The 19,046-nt window shown below is 41.4% G+C and overlaps 1 protein-coding gene across 6 annotated transcripts in view; it reads left to right on the top strand.

Moving 5' to 3' along the window:
• The window catches only part of Psd3 (pleckstrin and Sec7 domain containing 3), a 537,529-nt gene that overhangs the window by 510,338 nt on the left and 8,145 nt on the right, over window positions 1–19,046 (top strand). For all 6 annotated transcript variants that reach the window (XM_075986909.1, XM_075986910.1, XM_075986912.1 and 3 more), the window contains one exon: window positions 2,544–2,687. In XM_075986909.1, the coding sequence (XP_075843024.1) occupies window positions 2,544–2,687 (144 nt within the window). The remainder of the gene's footprint in view (window positions 1–2,543; window positions 2,688–19,046) is intronic.

Below are 19,046 nucleotides of genomic sequence, written 5' to 3'. Positions count from 1 at the left end.
CTGTATATATGTATTAAAATACCACACTTAAACCTCATTCATGAGTATGGTTAATGCAAGTAGCAAAAGTTAAATAAATCCAGGTGCTGTGAACACATCTATAATCCAGCCACTTGCGACGGTGACTCAGAACTGCTCCAGTGCCAGACTCGGCAGGGTACCAATTAATTACATTAAAAGACAAAATATGAAATGTCCTTCAAAATTAAAATACTATGAAGTAAAAGAAAGTAAAATCTCATTTTAAATTTTAGCTGACAAATATGATTTGTCTGTATTTATAAGTACAGTATGTTCTTATAGTACGCATATTATGCAGTGATTAATCCAGGTGATTAATATACGTGTTTTGTGGTGAGGATATTTGACGTCTCTTTTGGAAATTTTGAAATATGTCTCACACTGTTATTAATTATAGCTATCTTGATTTACTATAGAATTCTTGAATTTGTTCTTTCTGACTAGCATTTTGATCTTTGTCCAACATCTCCCAATCCCCACAATCTCCAGGCTATAGAGCCACTGTTTCACCATCTCGTATCATGGGTTTGACTTTTTTGGATTTCCTGTGTAAGTGAGCTCATACACTGTTTTCCATGTATCCATACTGTAGCGTGTGACCAGATTTTTGTTTTTTAAGGCTGAACATATATGAATATGCATTTTGATTAGTCACAGTCTCTGTTGTCGCACACGTCGTTTCTGTTGTACCATGAACATTGTGAGTAATGCTCCTATGACCATAAGAATGCGTGCATCTTTTTACATTATTTCAGTCCTTTTCTCTTTACCCAGAATTGGGATGGATGGATTATCTAGTAATTCTGGACCTTCCATTCAGTTTTTCAGAACTAGTGTGTTCTGAAGCCCCAGGGACCCAAGAATAGGGTGCCAGCAAGATCAGAGTCTGAAATACTTCCCTTTGGGCAGCAGAGGGTTGCTGTCCTCCTAGCCTTCCCTGGTGTGTAACATGCATGCAGAGAGGTCACACTTTCCAGTGTCTCCTAAGGACTCTGGGCTTTGGTGAGCTTCCGTCTTCTCCTATAAGTGCATGGGGGTTTATCTCTGCAACATGGTCTGTATACTCCTTGGCAGAGCTTAATAGATGAATGAAGAATTATAAACTAATCTCCCTGGAGAATGGTCATTGGCTTTTGTCATTACCAGTGCACAGCTGATGAGTTTTCCAGAATCTTAGGTATATCTCCAATTTTTGCCAGGATTTCTTTGGTACTTTGCTATGCCTGGTACTTCAAGTGAACCTGGTCCTTTTTCATCCTTCACTCCATGCTCCTTTGTGTACTTATTTAGTTTACTTCATTATTTATTTTCTATTTCATGACCTTAAACATTGAGGTTATTTTCTTTGAGCGCTAGGGATCTCACTAATTCAGAAGACTCTAAGATACTGTATTTGACCCATGCTTTCTGGGTAACTTTTTACTTAAATTATTACATAGTCTTTAGTATTTGTGATTATTAATATTTTGGTAGCTTTAAAATCTTTATTCTGCTGTACAAATTTTATAATATAGAATTATGGTTCCGTTATATAAGATATATTTATTGTTCTTTTTAATTCCTTTTTATCTGCCACCCAACTATTTTATACTGCAGATGTAAAATTGTTCAAGATTTTGAACAATTTTCTTGGAAAAGCAGAATGCTAAGTAGTTACACAATTGTAGGGGTGCCAGAGAGTTAGAATGTCTTTGTTTCGAGTGTGTTTAAAGCTGCTGGATGTGGAGGTGGAGGTGGAGGCAGGAGGGTAATGAATAAGTTTCAAGGCCAGCTTATTCTACTCAGTGAGTCTCAAAACAAAAACAAAATAGAAAGAAGAACGAATATTTTCAATATGTTCTGAGAGAGCTGGACAGCAGGTCTTTTTCGGTAGTGTATTACTAAGTTGATGAAAATGGTATCCAGGAATGAACATCCTTATGCATAGGATTGATAGTATTATGCCAGTGCCTTGTGTGTGGACTAATGCTTCATGCTGGAATCACTCAGTGTTTAACTTTGGTTCAGTGAACTTGAAGCAAGTGAGAACCTCTGCTACTCTAGGGAAGGATTTCATCTGCAAATACATTTCATAGAAGCATTTCTGCATAGCACAATTTCTCCCCAAGAGGAAAATATTATGCAAATTAATGTTCATTAAGATAAACAGGGAGAAGCTAAGAGCATTACTGAGTGGGCATGAAAGGAGAAGCCAAGTCACGTGATTCTCAGGAAAGGCATTTAGTTGTTCAGCTTTGTAACTTGTTTGAAGAGGCCCAGTCCCCACTTGGTGACGAGCATAGCTGGTAAAGAGCTCAGAAATGGCCTGGCTTTGTGATGAGAGCCTGGCCAGTCGTGCTAGTTCCTGTTCCATCCTGAAAAGCAACCGCAACATGGGCCTAAAACAGTGGGAAGGACTTAGGACCAAAGGCCACTGGACTGTTTTGATAATTGAAGTCATTAAACAGAAAGGATTTTACAGGCATCTTGTGCTTGTCTTTGATTATTTTCTGAGCACTGAATGACTTCATCCTTTCCTGCAGGAGGAACAGCTGAAATCCCATGAAAGCAAGCTGAAGCAGATCACGACTGAGCTGGCTGAGCACCGCTCATACCCCCCAGACAAGAAGGTCAAAGCCAAGGATGTGGACGAGTACAAGCTCAAAGATCACTATCTGGAGTTTGAGGTACAGTGAGCCTAGTGTTGCTAAGTTCTTGTTTTATTATCTGCCACTGAAGCAAACACCTCCTAGCAGTCGTGGTAGTGAGCTGGCCTTGTCCTGGCTCCAACTGAGCATGCGCTGGTATGACAGGGGTTCTTGTAGCTCCTCACACTTGGGGTTTTACTGAAGCACCAAATAAATATCAAAGTGCAAGTCAAACAAATCTCCTCCTATAGAAATAGTGTGTCCCTGAGATAAGGTTAGAAAAGAGCAGCAGCCGAGGAAGCATGCCGGGAGGACAGCTGCTTTCCGTGACCCTGAGTTTCTTCCAACAGAGTTTGGGAGGAAATGAGCTGCAGGGTGATGGGAAGCATCTGCTCGTCCCGCACACCCTTGCTGCTAGTGACATCAGTACCCTCTTCTCCACCCCTCCCCGCCCTGCTTTCAGAAGGGGATTGATGCCCCAAGTCTCGGCTCATTCACATCATCTGGTGTTGATGATGAGAAAGGCAGCAGATTCCAAACCAAGCTGAACGCATCTTTCCCCATGTGTGCTTTGCCTAGGGTTTCTCTCCAGTCAGAGCCAGTCCCCTTCAGCTCTCCCTCTTGGCCACCACCAATCATTTTCTAAAAATCAAGACAGAAAGGAAAGAGAAAGAAGAGCTGTGTATGCTGCGAGGTTTTCGTTTCGCACGCGCTCTTTTGTCGGGTCTGCTGTCCCTCTTCGCACCTCCAGTCCCGTCATGTCCCCCATTCTTCCTTGTTCCCACGTGACGTGCCATTTCCTCCTCGATATTGAAATGGGGGGCATTCAATCACTCGGCTCCTGATCCCGTCTTTGCAGTGCTCCACCCTGTAGCCTTTGCCAGAGCCACTGCCTGGTGCCTCCCCCGCGCGTGTCCTGGCTTCTTTGTTTCTCATGTGAACTGACGGTTGTCTCCAGCTGCCTTTCCTGCCTTCAGTTCATCCAAGTGCTTCGTTTTTTGGTTCTGAGGATCAACCTGATTGATAGCGTCACCTGTTCTACAACTGTCCCAGCTCCTACACCCAAACTCTGTTTACCCTACAAAAAGCCCTACACATGAATCTGAGAGGATTTGCCTTTTTCTCCTATCTGGACCATTACTCTGTCCACATGCAGTACGAACATTTCTGCTTCTCCTCTCCCCAACCATAGATACACTCCTTCTGAATTCAGCTACTTCTGCCTCCAATGTTGTTTTCTTCTTTCTACTTACTTTCTTTCAAAGTAAGGCACAAATCTTCCCTATAGAAATCCCTCTCTAGTCTACGATAAAAAGTCAGTCTGTGCTGGAACTCAGCCTCAGTTGGCTCTGTATTGAACTTCCATGAGTCTGTCTCCGTGTCGGAAGTAGATCCCGCAGGCCCCCAGTGCAGCACGGCGAGGCCCAGTACTTGCTCGTTGGAGCTGCTTCCTGAGTTGTGGCATTATATTTAAGACCGACAGCAGAGACACACACTACTCTTCTCCATGGGAAAGGAGTCCTTGCTCTCCAAGACAGAAAATTTTTCTAGTAGAACTTGAAAGTTTGTTAACAAAAACTACTGAAGCCCGACCAGCAAAAGACTTGAAAAATCAATGAAAAGAAAAAGTGAGTAACTCAGCTTTGGCCAGGCTTGTTCATCCTTGGGAAATGTGAGTTCTCAAAAAGCAATCATTATTCTTCACACTTCTGGAGTAACTCAAAACTATGCACTTGGCTTTGTTTCACACTTTGTAATTAAATTCCCCAACACCTCTCTCCCCTGCTTCCAGCACTCAGCACCTTCCTTTGAGCCCTTGTATCTGGGAGGAGAGCCTTTCCCCAGGAGGTGGAGCCCTTGCAAGGCCACAGGAAGGTAGCCAGGACTAGCACAAAAGAGACCAATGTGTGGCTCTTCTGTGGGGCACTGTTTCTGAAACTGGAGCCCAGCAAGAAGCAGCTGTCTTATTTCCTGAACACTGAAATTAGACCAGCTTTTGGGAAGTTAGGTGTTGTCCTCATTGCCTCCTTAAGGAACTTGAAGATTGTATTCCAGGACTTCATTCGTTAAAGTCAGACTCAGGCTAAGGTGCCCAGTGTGTCGAATTGTCTGTCAAGCTGTATTAACCTGTGTCAATGAGGAAGGTCCAATGGCCCTTCCTGTGTGAATGTTATCAGAAGGGCTTTCTGAGAGATGAATATATACTCTCGGGAAAGTGAGTCACTGTTTTTCACTAACTCAGATGAAAATTGAAGTAATGGATCATGGACAATCTCCTGTGCTGAGGTGAGTCACAGAATTGATCTCCTGTGGGTGCTTATGGAGGCCGATGCCCAGCATCTTCTGCTTTGAGCGGCGTTCTTCAAATAGCTCCCTTCTCTCTTCAGGAAAATGTAGGGAACTTTCCTGAATAGAATATGGGCCAGTTTGTATATTTTGCTTACAGCTCTACCCCAGAACCTAGAATGCTTACCAGGTTCTTGATACTCAGCTGCGTGACCAAGTGGAACTTTATCCTGGTGTATAAAGATAACATCAGAGAAATGAGTGCATTCAGAAGGCTTAGCCTTAATCCTCTGCAGAGGGATAGATGCAGAGGGACAGCAAATCCCCTAGCAGGTGAGAAGAAGCATCCTGTCTGCAGGTCCACAGAGTTCTCCTGGTCAGGGACAGGAGGAGGGGGCCCGCCCAGCTACATTCTCAGTCGGGATGAATTACAGGATCAGCTCTCCTGGCTCCTGAGGACTGGGATCAGCTCTCCAGGCTCCTGAGGACTGGGATCAGCTCTCCGGGCTCCTGAGGACTGGGATCAGCTCTCCCGGTTCCTGAGGACTGGGATCAGCTCTCCGGGCTCCTGAGGACTGGGATCAGCTCTCCGGGCTCCTGAGGACTGGGATCAGCTCTCCGGGCTCCTGAGGACTGGGATCAGCTCTCCGGGCTCCTGAGGACTGGGATCAGCTCTCCGGGCTCCTGAGGACTGGGATCAGCTCTCCGGGCTCCTGAGGACTGGGATCAGCTCTCCGGGCTCCTGAGGACTGGGATCAGCTCTCCGGGCTCCTGAGGACTGGGATCAGCTCTCCGGGCTCCTGAGGACTGGGATCAGCTCTCCGGGCTCCTGAGGACTGGGTCCCACTTGCTCCGCACAGGCCATTATTTCGCAGCCTCCTCAGGTGTCAGCACTACTTGTCATTTTCGCAAGCCTCAGGAAGAAAGCACTTTTGTTTTGGCAGGATGTTAAATTGCTGGTGACACCACCAGGAGAGTTCCTATGTTTATGCATCTCAGTTATGTCCCAGGTTGCTTTGAGGACAAATAATTCTTTATGGCAAGCCAAATTCGTAGCTCTCTGTAGAGCTAAGAATATCTGAAAGCTCTTAGTCTCAGTAAATAATTAGAAATTCCAGTAAATGTGTAGGTTTAGGACTTAAACAAAGAAATCTATGGAAAACAAAGAAATTTTCATGTTAACCTTGTAGGGAAAGGCTCATTTTTACCTAAAGCAGAAAATTTCACTGAGAATGAACTGTAATTAATCAAACCTGTACTTTTTGCTCTAATATTTAGTGGAGAATGGGCAGTTTTGTTCTTGACTCAATTAGTACCTGAAGCTATGTTTTTTTTTTCTTGGAAGAATTTCCATGGAAAGCTTGCTTTGGGAAAGAGTATGCTCTGATACGTTATTGAGCATCATAAGATCACAACAAGGAACCTAAGGTGTTTCCCAGTTGTGGGAAGTATCTACAATAGCCACACATCTCACACAATAGCTTATTTTCACTTTACAGTTCCCATTTTATTATAAAGTGTTTTTATTGATGTCAAAGCTCTGGGTACATTAGAAAATATATAAAGCATTAGAGGGAAGACAGATGGTTCATAGATAACATAAACACTCATAAAGTTCCAGCCAGTCAAGGCACAGTGGACTGAGCTATGCTGGCAAGCATTTTTGTGCTTGAAGAAGCAGCATCGTCAAATCCCCATGATGGCCTTGTACTTAGCATAATGTCAGCAGTCCAGGCAGGGGCATTTTCTTGCCCAGTGGCTTACTTTGGCCACAAAGAAAGTAACCTTCATGTGGAGTTTCTCAACCCCACCTATAGTAATTTAGATGAGACATGTGTTAATAAGCTGTAGTATATGCTAGGTTAGATGTATCGAATACACATTTGACTTATTTTAAATTTGGTGGACTTGTCAGAACACAGCCCATGTAAGTGGCGTGCAAAATGGGATAGAGAGACTATATTTTGCAGTGTGAAAAGAATGTGAATTTTGGAAGCTAAGGCTAGAAATGGGATGCTGTCACTAGAAAGTCCCTCAATCCACGTGTTATTAGTAAAAAGAGCTCATTGGCTCATGAGAGCTCCCCATTTACAGGTAGATTGCTGTCACTGTCCTCAACTAGGTTAGTTCCATAAGAAGGGCTTTGTTAGAAAACTAAGCCTGTCCCTAATGGATAGATCTAGAAAACACCATATTGAGTAAGGTTACCCAGACCCAGAAAGACAAATATAAGTGGCTTTTAGGCATAAAGCAAAGAAAAATAAATCTACAATTCACAACACCAGAGAACCTAGACAACAAAGAGGACCGTAAGAGAGACATACATGGATCTAATCTACATGGAAAGTAGAAAAAGACAAGGTCTCGGGGCTGGAGAGATGGCTCAGCAGTTAAGAGCAGTTAAGAGCTCTTCCAGAGGACCCGGGTTCAATTCCCAGCACCCACATGGCAGCTCACAACTATCTGAAGATCCAGTTCCAGGGAAGCTGACACCTTCATATCAATGCACATAAAAATAAAGTTAAAAAGACTATAAGAAATATTTAACAACAACAACAACAAAAAGACAAGATCTGAGTAAATTGGGTGCATGGGGATCATAGGAGAGGGTAGAAGGGGAGAGGGGAGAAAAGGAAGGGAGCAGAGAAAATAAATAGCTTAATAAAACCAATTTTAAAAAAAGAAAACTAAGCCTGTCCCTCACTTCTATTTTGCTTTCTCTTCTGCCATCAGATAGCTGCAGCCAAAGGCCCCTGCCAAGTGCTAAGGCAAATGCTCTTAGACGTCTCAACCTCCAGAGCAATGAGTCAAACATTTCTGTCTATTACAAGTTACTCACTCTTGGACCTTCTCTTATAGTGACACAAAATTTATTCAGACATGTTCCCTTATGCTTTGAAGTAGAAGTCTTGAAGGTGTATGACTCCTTTCATTCTCATTTTTCAGAAAAGAGTGTCAGATTCTTCCATAACTGAAACCAGGCAGTCAGAAACTCTGCTGACTTAGTAGGCTGTAGTTCAACTGAGTCCCCATTCCCGAGTTGTGACCCAGAGTAGCATATGCTCGTAGCTTAGCGCAGGGAGGACCCACACAGGCCACATGCCCACAGAAGTGAATTTTAGAAACAACAAATGTCTTCTATAACAAGACATGAGAATGTTTCAGATGGGAATATTTTAAATCTGAAAAATCTGGGGCAATCTTATAGATGCATTCTTTTCTGAATTTTTGTTTTTCTTGTCAATCAAAATGACTTTATTCCTTCTCATCCTGGTATATTTAAGAACAAGGATACATTGCCTATAGTCATTAGGGAAACCCAAAATAACTAGTCTTAAAGACCACATAGTATTATCAAGAAATTTCTAAGCTACCACTAAACCGTGGACATTTTGTTTCATAGTTGTTAGTGGGTAGTTAGTTTGATGTATTTCCTTTTGATCCAATTCTGTTTACTTCCTCAGATTGCTTATTTTTCATTTCCTATCGCTGTATTAATCTTTTCCAATTGGGAGCTCTATAACTATCTCTTCATTCCTAAGGACAATGGAAGGACGATCTCAGCCCACAAAGCAGCCCACCTTCTGAAATACGTTCTCTAGATACTAAGTTCTTGTTCATGGAAGTACAAAGACAGGAGTTCTTTCCCTTTATCTCCCCAGTGATAACTAAGATTAAGAACCATTAATTTACTTAAAGATAGTTGGTGTCCCTAGTCTGTCTCAGTAACCAACTCTAGCCTGGAACCGAATGCCACCTCCTTTGCAAGACAGCCTCAGAGATATGGTGTCATATGTTTGGATCTGAAGAAGAAAAATAGTACAAGTTAGTAGAATTCCTGGAAATTTAAAATTTTTCTTTTGATGGAATTATGTTTTAAATGATGTCCAAAGACAGAGACCAACGTTTGGCAGTTGTCTGGATGCTCATTTCAGGTAGGAATAGAAACAGTGTTGCCTTTTGGGATTTCATACACAATGGAAATGGACTAAGAAGCCCTACATTTTAACCTTTAAATGATTACAGTTGCCTGTAAAGGGAAGAAAAGCCTAGCTGCAAATTCTTTGATCTTCATACATGGAGCTAGTTCCTTGCCTTGAGAAGGCCTAGTAAGCGTCTAGTCATTTACTTGAAGTCCTTCCTCTATCAGCTGTGTATAGTGCCTTCAGTGCCTTCTTTGATGCCAGTCCTATTGTGTTTGCTTAACATAGTATCCAAAGAAAAAGGGTAAACGTTCTCAGAGACTGAGAAGGGGGATAATTAGCACAAACTGGGAGTCATCTGCCTACAGTTACGAGTCCTCTGGAGAATGATATGAGCCAGAGAGTCAAGACCAGTATAAGCAGTGTAGCAAAACAATATTGCTGTGCTGGTCAAAACGGTGTTGTTCTGGGCTATGGGATATAGCTCAGTGGACGAGTGCTTACCTGGTGTGCATAGAGTCTTGGGTTTCATCCCCAGCACATGGATATAAACAAACACATAAGCGCAATGCGACACCGATGTGCACATTGAAAATCACTTGTGTGGACTGGGTCAGTGAGCCAAAAAAGATCCCAGAAATGAATTCCTGAATATAAGTGTGATGGCTATTCCTGTTTGTCAACTTGGCTGCATCTGGAATGAACTAAAACCTGAGCCGCAACTGGGCATGCCTGTGAGGGATTTTTTTCTTAATTAAATCATTTGAAGTAGGAAGATCTACCTTTAATCCAGATCTTTTGAGGTGGGAAATCCACCTTGAACCTGTCCCACACCTGTATAAAGGACATGGGGGAAGGAAGCTTTAGCTCTCTGACTGCTTGCTCACTCTCCCTGGCAAGTCCATTCCTTTGCTGGTATCAGAGCCTATGTCACAGGGTTCTGGCATATGCTGAAGATCAGCCTCATGGACTGAACAACTACTGGATTTTTGGATTGTCCTTTGGTGGACAGCCATTACTGGAGTAGCAAGACCACAACCTGTAAGCCATTCTAATAAATCCTCTTTAAATTCATATGTGCATATGTACATAAAGACACACACACACACACACACACACACACACATATATATATATATGTTCTCTTCCTCTAGAGAACCCTAATTAATATAATAAGATTAAATAATCTTCAAAAAAGTTGCCAAGAATACATAGTAGGAAAAGGATAGTCTCTTCAATAAATGCTGCTTTGAAAATTAGAGATCCAGGTATATGAAAACTGAAATCGAATTCTTAGTCTGTATTACATGCAAAAATAATGATGGGATACACCTTTAATATCAGGTAGAGACAGACAGATCTCTATAAATTCAATGCCAGCCTATTCTATATAATGACTTCCAGGCCAGGAAGAGCTACTGAGTGAAACCCGGTCACAAAATATCAAGTAAAAAATAAGATTTGGGTCAGAAAGTGAAGCTCAGAGAACAAAGCATAGCTAAAAGCCCCGAACACCAGCCCTCAGTGTGTCACTAAAACCACAGACAACAAAAGCAAAAACAATAAATAGGACTGTGTCAAGCTAAAGGTCTCTGCCCATCAAAGGAGCAATCTACAGAAGAAGAACAATGAAGAGAAAAAGCTGTGTGGAGAGCGTGTTTACGGTAAGGGGATGACAGGAAAACTATGCAGGCTATCATACAACTAAATAAAACAATCAAACAAAAAAAAAACAGCCTTCCAGAAAGGATCTAAGTAGACATTGCCTGAGAGATTCCTTGCAGTTGACCCCAGTCCATGAAGCAGAGCCCATCACTACTCAACACTGGGAAATGAAGTTTAGGGTGGCTGCAGTGAGCAGGGCAAAAGGTAACATTTATATTGAAGAGACAGATCGTGGCTCCTCGTGCACGTGGATGCCTGGTGTGGGAGAACAGGGTGAAAACCCTCCAGCCCCAGTGCAGCCTATAGGTTAGGAGTCTCTTCTGCCTGTTGTTGCCGGCTGAGAGAAGAGTAAGCTAACTGATCAATAAGAAAGTAAATTGCACATCAGTTCTGCCATGACCTCCAGGAGTGCAGACTGAAAATGACCAGATTGTGTAAATAAGTAGCCAGTTTACTGGCTCCTTGCTCTGTTTCCTTTGATTTGGTTTGTAGTTTATTTCTTGATGTTCCAGCGTAGAGCTCTAGAAGCAACACATGCTTTGACGTGTATGTTACTTATTGCATTTCCTGCCTAAAGATGGCCTTTTCCTCCACCTCTATGAGAAACGAGATGCTGGGAGGAGATGCTGAGGATATGGTTTCTGGAGCATGGGCAGTGAGTGGGTGCACAGACAGCATGGCTTTCATTAAGGGGTGACTGTTGCGCTCCTCTACCAGAGAATAGAGCGGGGAGACACTTGTATTAAGTGAGACAAGGGATGATGAATGGGGCTCAGGAGAAGGGACACCATCAGATGCAGGTGAGTTTATGTGTGGGTGTGATGAAACTGGCTTCAAAGAATATCATTCGCTGGGTTTTCATTTTAAAGAGCAATTAACATTTAATCCATGTAGCATTTTAGGCACATCCTCAGGCATAGTATTTTTTGTCGGCATTCATAGGCCTTGCTACTAATGAAAAATAACTTTCTCCTACAAATTGGAGACAGATTTGTTTACAGGGAGTTAAGAATAAGCATGATGAAAGTAGGGAACCATAAAGAGGTTACACATTGAAGAAAGTATCAGAGCTTTATAAAAGCCGTTCTGCTTGTTGTTCACATGAGCTCATGAAAACAGCTCATCCGAAGAAAGAAATTAGCAGAGAAAACTTGCTTGTCTATTTCAAAAACAAACAAACAAACTTGGATCTGGGTACCTAAGTAGTTCCAGCTCTTAGACTTGGTAGAAATCCCATCTGGAGTTGTTATCAAGTAGTGGGTTAGGTCATATGGTCTTAGACTGCTAGAAATCTGTTTACACTATTGGGGCAGCCGTGAGGAAGGAAGGTAAGCTTGCAGCTAGCTCAGAAATACAGAACTGATATGAGCATGTGATTGTGGACTAAGATATCGTTAATAATATTGGCACAAGTAACAATATGTCCTTGAGGCACACCTTATTTTCTTAAATGTGTTTTTTGTCCCCTATAATGAAGGACCTATACCTGATGAGGTTGAATAGTGATAACAGAACCATGATCTAGAATGTCATAAGACCCATATTCACTAGTTTAATGACATTGCCATCCATAGGCATCTCTTGTAAGACTGTCTTCTTGCTGCCACTGTCTTTTCATGAACTCACTTTTAGACATACCATCTCATTTTTAATGATTAGAAACTGTGTTACTTTCCAATAGAGTGATGACTTTGTGGTGTGATATTAAATTAATTTTAAATGCCTCTCTTTTGATATTTCACCTCTTTTCTGCATGCTCCATTATGGATCATCCTATCCTGAAATTGTCAGTGAAGTATAATCCTTTAATATTGCTATTGTCTATGTAATGCTGATTCATTCTAATTAGTAAGGCAAGAAACCACTATTCTATGGCCCAGGGGTCTGACCAATCTTAGTTTAGCTTTTAAGCCATAAATGTGATCCTAACACATTATATGTAAATGAGATATGAGGATGACCATGCAGGTATAATCTAGATATAAATAACCCTTGGAAAAATACTCATCACTTGTGTTGTGAACTTAGAGGTTCCATACCAGTCAGCATGAGATCAAGTCGCTGTCCACATGAGCAAGCACCAGAGTCCTGGCATTGGAGTCCAATTTCTCGATTTATCTCTAAGCTTGCAATGCATGATAAAGTCAGTTCTTCTCTTCCTGCTCCATAAGAGATTGTGTACAATAAATCTGTACTTTAGGGTCCTCTGAAATAGTCGTCTGTCTCTGGAGAGGGACTCGGTTTCAGCCAGGCAGCTTCTACTTGGTGCCTGATTAGGATTTGTCACAGATAACGTCTCAACTGCCAACGTCAAGAGGGTATGGAGAGAGAAGGAATAAGCCTTGGATCACTCATGGAAGACAATGATGGAATCCATAATGGTGGAATGCCTAAAATAATGTTGTATTCTTAGAGGTTCTGGAGGTCATAACTTACCAGGTATCCACTGACCATGTCTATATTCCTGTTGTTTTTATTTATATAAAAATTGACATAGTCTGTATAAAATATATCTAGAATATATTTTCGGCCAGATGTGGGTGAATTTATTTTCTTTTGTATATACTTTTTTCAATTCATACATTTAATGGGTGTTTTATTTACTCTTAGGAAACAAAAGCAATTGTTTTCCTTCATGTGACAGCACCTAGGGGAAAAGAAAGAAATAAACAAGGTTTTCTAAAAATTAGAAATACAAGGCCGTTGGATGGGGAGAACTGATAGGAGAAAAATTAGTGAAGGCATGAGAAGAGGTGTGATGGTTTAGAATTGGAAGACCTTGCTATGACAATGACATCGTGAAGCCTGAAAGTGATGAAGGACAGTAGGGCGTGGTCTCCGTGACTTGTGGGTAAAGAGCTATGGGGAGAAAGAAAATAGAAGGAGCAAGAGGTCCTGGGAGAATGTGTCTGGCACATAGGAGGTCGGCCCTCTGCTAATCTGTAGCCCAGAGACTTCTGTAAGAGTAAACCAGTGGTGTTGGTGGCACAAGGAGTGACAGTCAACAAAGGTATCTGGGCCTCTTGAAGGATTTGAGGTTGAGAAGCATCTTACGGATCTGAGACACGTAGCACTCTGAGCAGTAATAGCATGCCGTGTCTCACATCACGGACTGTTGAGAGGAGTGTGCATCGATGCCAAAGATGGGAGAAAAGAGGCCAAGTAGGCAGCGTCTCTAATTATCTAGGTATGAAAGGATTGTACTTGCTTCAGATTTGGTAGAAACCATGAGAAAGTGCAGGGTTCTGAATATATTGCAAAGAAGGAGGAATGGGGTTTACTCAAAGAATGAATGTAGGATATAGAGAAAATAGAGTCAAGGAGGAGAAATATTTATTATGAAATTGTCTTTGTGATATAAAATGTTCTAGTTTGGTCTCTGATTTGGTATTTTAATCAGATTTTGGAACCTTACAGTTTGATATACCATCTTAGAGTCTCTTAGAAACTATAAGATATTATACACATAGCAAACATACAGGAAAAGACTAAGAGAATCCTATTAAGCTACAAAGAACAAGTAAGTGACATAATACTAACAATGGACTTAATAGTCACTGACTTAATGTTCATTATGTAACCACATTGTGGTGAATAGTAATGTCTCTCGATAAACCATTGACTATTCAGGAAAAAAAACAAAGTTATACCACACCACAATTCATTAGCCAAGTAATTATTTCATAAATAAAATCGAGACAAGAGTTTCATTGCTATTCAGTAGGGAGGTTTAATATTTGTGTAATCTTGGCTACAAATGGTAGAAAACTGACCAGATGTTTAAACGGAGTAAATCTTCTTACATCCAACTTAAAAGCAAGTATAAGTGGGTGGTTCCTGTGTGCTAAACGCTGTCATGGTGGATGTATAGGCTTTCTAAATTGCTAATCTGTTTTATGAACATAATGGCCTTTTGTTTTCATGATTATTTCGTGATTTCAAAGTGGCTACCTTCGTTTCAAACATTGGGCTGGACCCCTTGTTATTAGAATACTGCCACTGCTTTCACAAAAATGCCCTAGCAGACTGGTGCGTGTCTATCAGGGGCTAAGACCAGAGCGTATGACAGAACAGGAGACTGAAGGAGTGGTGGGAATTGCTGTTGCCTTTTCAACTTTTGTTTCCTCTCCTCAGACTAGTCACATGAATATTTTTAATTAAAAAAATAAGATAAAATTCAGTCCCATTTGTGAGGAGGAACAGGCTGTTAGGGAAGCAGCAGTCCTTTTCTAAATGTCATTTACCAGGTTCTTCAGGCAAGGTTGGCTATTTGAATACTGGCTGCTTTTTTAGTCTGATGCATCAGGCTTTTAAAAAGAAATTAAAAAAATAACTGTGGGGGAGGGCTGGTGGAGAGGGCTTAGTCTGCAGAATGCTACTGTGAGGACCTGAGTTCAGTTCCCAGCTAAGATAAAAGACAGGCACTGAGGAACAGACCTAGAATTCCAGGGCTCAAGAGGGGAAGACAAGGATTCCTAGGACTCGCTGGCCAGTCAGTCTAAGCAAATTGGTGCACGCACAGAGAGAGAGAGAGAGAGAGAGAGAGAGAGAGAGAGAGAGAGAGAGAGAGAGAGAGAGAGAGGAGAGAGGAGAAGAAGGAGGAGGAGGAGGAGGAAGAAGAAGAAACTGTCAGGAAAACATAACAATGAGGGTTCATTTATTTGGCAATGTCTGTACAACAAAGGGAATAATCAACAATATAAAGAAGCAACTTGCTGAATGAGAGAAAATATTTGCAAGTGATTCTTCTGATGGGTAATATCCAGAATGTATATGGAGTTCAAACAGCAACAAGAAAATTAGGAAAATTTTAATTGAAAATTATGCACAATACGAGTGGGTGTGCAGGTGGGATTCCAGAACACAGGAAGGGGATGGGCAGTGCAGATTACCCGGATGGACACTTTTCAAGAGAGACTATGCAAATGACCAACAATTATGAAAAATGTTCAATATTACTCATTGAGAAAATAAAAATCAAAGCAAAAATGAGATAAAATAGCTCTTATGAAAAAGACAAAATAAAAACTTAGAAATGCTGTAATGATACAAAGGAAGGGAGAAGACTCAAATACTGTTGGTGATGCCAACTTGTACAGTCATTGTGGCATGCTGTATCCAAGTTCCTCGAAACCTACAGATTACTATATGATCCAGCAATCCCACTCCCCTGGATATGCTGTGGAAAGCAGTATGTCAGAGAGATATTTGTATCCATGGGTTTATTTAACTGTTCCTAGTAGCCCAGATAAAGAATCTCAACCTAAATGCCCATCAATGGATGGAGAAGTAGATAAGGAAAATGTGTATTGTTGTTATTATATTATAGCCACATGTGCTTACATGTCTTATTCAGCCATAAGATATGGATCTGGCATTTGTAGCAACATACATGGAGCTGGGCACCATCATTGTTACATGAGTCAGACTTAGAAAGAACACAAACCACATGTTCTCTCTTAGTGAACACTAAAACCTTGATCTTATAGAAGTGGAGAGGAGAATTGTGGTAACCACAGCCTGGAAAGGAGCTTGGGGAAGGGACTAAAAGATAGCTCCGGGGATGCATTTGGAGAGAAGGGATAATGCTCATGGTCTCATGCTCCTTGGTAACAGCATTGCTCAGTTGACACTAAGTGTTTGACAAGAATAGAAAGGGTTTTGACTGACTGTTCTCACTGCTGTGTCTGGGGTGATACTTACGCCAGCTGCTATGATCTGATCATATACATTGTGTACATGTATTATAAGATCACACTGTATCCCCAGAGTATGTACAGTCAATATGAGTAGTTTAGCAATAAAATACTTGTGAATAATGAGGATGGTCCTTCTGCCTTTTCTTCCTTGATGTTCCCTAAGCCATAGATGCAGGAGTTGTGATATAGGTGCGTTGCCATTGGAGCTGGGCTCCCCACAATCTATTGGTCTCTGCACTGTGCCCCAATGTGGTTTCTGTGATGGTCTCAATAAAGTGATATGTTTCGATTGCAATTAAACAATAAACTAGAAAAAAAGGGAATGACTACAATTGCTATTTCTGTCAGGTTGTTCTTCTTGTGTATCGGCTTTAGCTTCAAACTTACCTTTCTTGGTTTATCTTGGGAAAATCTGTGACAGTCGTGTCTTCTAAGAAAGGAAGAAAGAAAATAACCCTTCAAAGATGAGGGCCGTAATTAATTAGAAGTACAGCCTCCCTACACCTCAAAGAGAGCACACAGAGAAATTGAATAAGAGATTTCATGTGATCATTGAAAATAGTCTTTTCAGAATTTTAATTTTGCCACTAAGGAAGTTTGGATGCAGGGTAATAAATTCTCAGAATAGGTAAGGCTTTGGAGCCAGTATGCCCTTTGGATTTCATCCAGCTCAGTCTTGTGATTTCGGGGCATATGTAGCAATATGTGACGTTGGTGACTTTTTGATTAGTAAACGCTGTGACTAAGCTCTCAAGTAATCTTCTAAGGTAATGCTTAGCACGTTCTTGGGTTTTTTTTTTTGTTTGTTTCCTTATTTGTAAAAATTGGAATATTCATGAATTAGTAATTCTTTTACCTGAAAATAAGGACTGTTAATAGTGCTTCTTACATACAGAAATTTGTGGTTCATCTTTATGAATATAAGGATATGGGTATTCTTAGGGTTGGGTCCAGCTCATTGAGTCAAAATATCAGGTGCTCTCTCTCTCTCTCTCTCTCTCTCTCTCTCTCTCTCTCTCTCTCTCTCTCTCTCTGTGTGTGTGTGTGTGTGTGTGTGTGTGTGTGTGTCTGTCTGTCTGTCTGTCTGTCTTTCCATTTTCCCTCAGACCAAGGATGCTTTTCTTTTGTATCCATATCCCCTGTCCTAAATCACATGATAACAGCTTTAGGAATCATATCAAATGCGGAGAAGGATTAAAGCTATGGGGCTAGAGAGATGACTCAGTGCTCAAGGAGGATCCGGTTCAACTCCAAATACTCGTGAAGGATAGCTTATCATTGCCTGTAACTCTAGGACTATCTCATTTCTCTGGCCTCTACAGGCACTGCTCTCAGGCACATAGGTGCACATATATACATAATTAAAATAAACCTTTTTAAAAAAAAAAAAAAGAAGAAGAAGAAGAACTGGTGGCTTCTCCTCCAAAGCCAGTTGTCCCATCAAAAAGCAAACTCTTTGCCAGGAGCTCCCAGCATTCCCCTGTCTGGTCCTTTCTGGAGTATCACATGGCCCATCCTAGCTGTCAGAGGAACTAGAGAAGCTGCTTTGTGCTTTGTGTCTGTCTTCAGAGTGGCAGGGCTAAGAAGGGGAAATTGAGGATAGCTTTTGATTGTGTCTGTCAGAGTTCTTCTTAGAATCTAGAATATGCATTCATCTATATGGTCAAAGAAAACGTTTGCAAAGTGGATCCCACTGTCCTCTTGCTTGGATTCAAATCAAAGTTCCTTCCTGTGCATCCTGACTTTAGACTTCCCTTCCTTTGTTCCCGTGTGAGTAAAAAGGAATAGTAGTAATATTACAAACTTTCTATGGTTTGTGTAGATAACTTCAGATTAGCATGAGGGCACTCAGTGAATGTTGTCACCACAGTGCAGTGCCATGCTTGGATGCAGAACAAATGGAATGGCTAGCAGGCCTCTTACTCTGAGCAAAATAACTTGGAAATGTAGCACTTGAAGCTGATGTCCACAAACCTCTAATCTAACTAGAAAAAGAATCCCTGAAAGATACATAGTCTTAACAGCTTCTGCCTTCCTTTGTTTGAACAGCTTTATAACTGACATACTCTCGTTTAGAAATGAAATACTGTAAGCTTTTTCCAAAGTCTTCACAGTAAAAAGTTTATTTTGACTAGAATGTATCAAATCAGGAATGTGTAAATTTCAGTATGTCTGTGCAACAGTTCTAGATAAGTGACTTAGCCAGAAACAGGGCCATTAGGGCAAGGATCCAACAAATGCAGTGTTTCCAGCCATTGGGAAACCATCATAGCACAAGAGAGATGATGGGGGAGGGGAAGAAAGGTGCTATCTGAAACACAGATGGCATCCCGTAAATTTCCAGTCACAAAAGAAAGGTAGAATGAGAAAAGCATCAGAAAGCAATTCCATGTTCTGCAGGCCTCATCTTGTTTCCTAGTAACGACTCTTCATAGCGTGAGAGTGAGAATTGGCTGATCCTAAAAGAAAAGCAATAAAAATTCAGAATGGCTTCTAGAGTGGATTACCGACTCACAGGGACTCGCAGGTGGAGTCAGTATGAGAGGACGATCCAGTTGACACTTCCAGAGTTACAGCAAGCAGATGAATGTGTTCAAACCAAGTACATATGAAGACCAGGTCACATGCAAGAGTTGCATGTGAAGCAGAGGTTACAGCTCCTCCTGCCCAGAAAACACTCCTCCCTTTGCTATGTGCGTTCCAGACGCATGTCTACTCTACCCAGTACACTGGCACTCCTCAGAACCTGGAATAAATGCTAATGGAAATTCTAGCTTAATTTCTTATCTTAATAGATGAGTCCTCATCCTGCAAGTATGAGTTCC

Source organism: Microtus pennsylvanicus, chromosome 9 (genome assembly GCF_037038515.1).
Source record: "Microtus pennsylvanicus isolate mMicPen1 chromosome 9, mMicPen1.hap1, whole genome shotgun sequence".
Lineage (NCBI taxonomy): Eukaryota > Metazoa > Chordata > Mammalia > Rodentia > Cricetidae > Microtus > Microtus pennsylvanicus.
The sequence above is the reverse complement of the archived record's forward strand: the minus strand, read 5'-3'. Positions and strand labels throughout refer to the sequence as shown.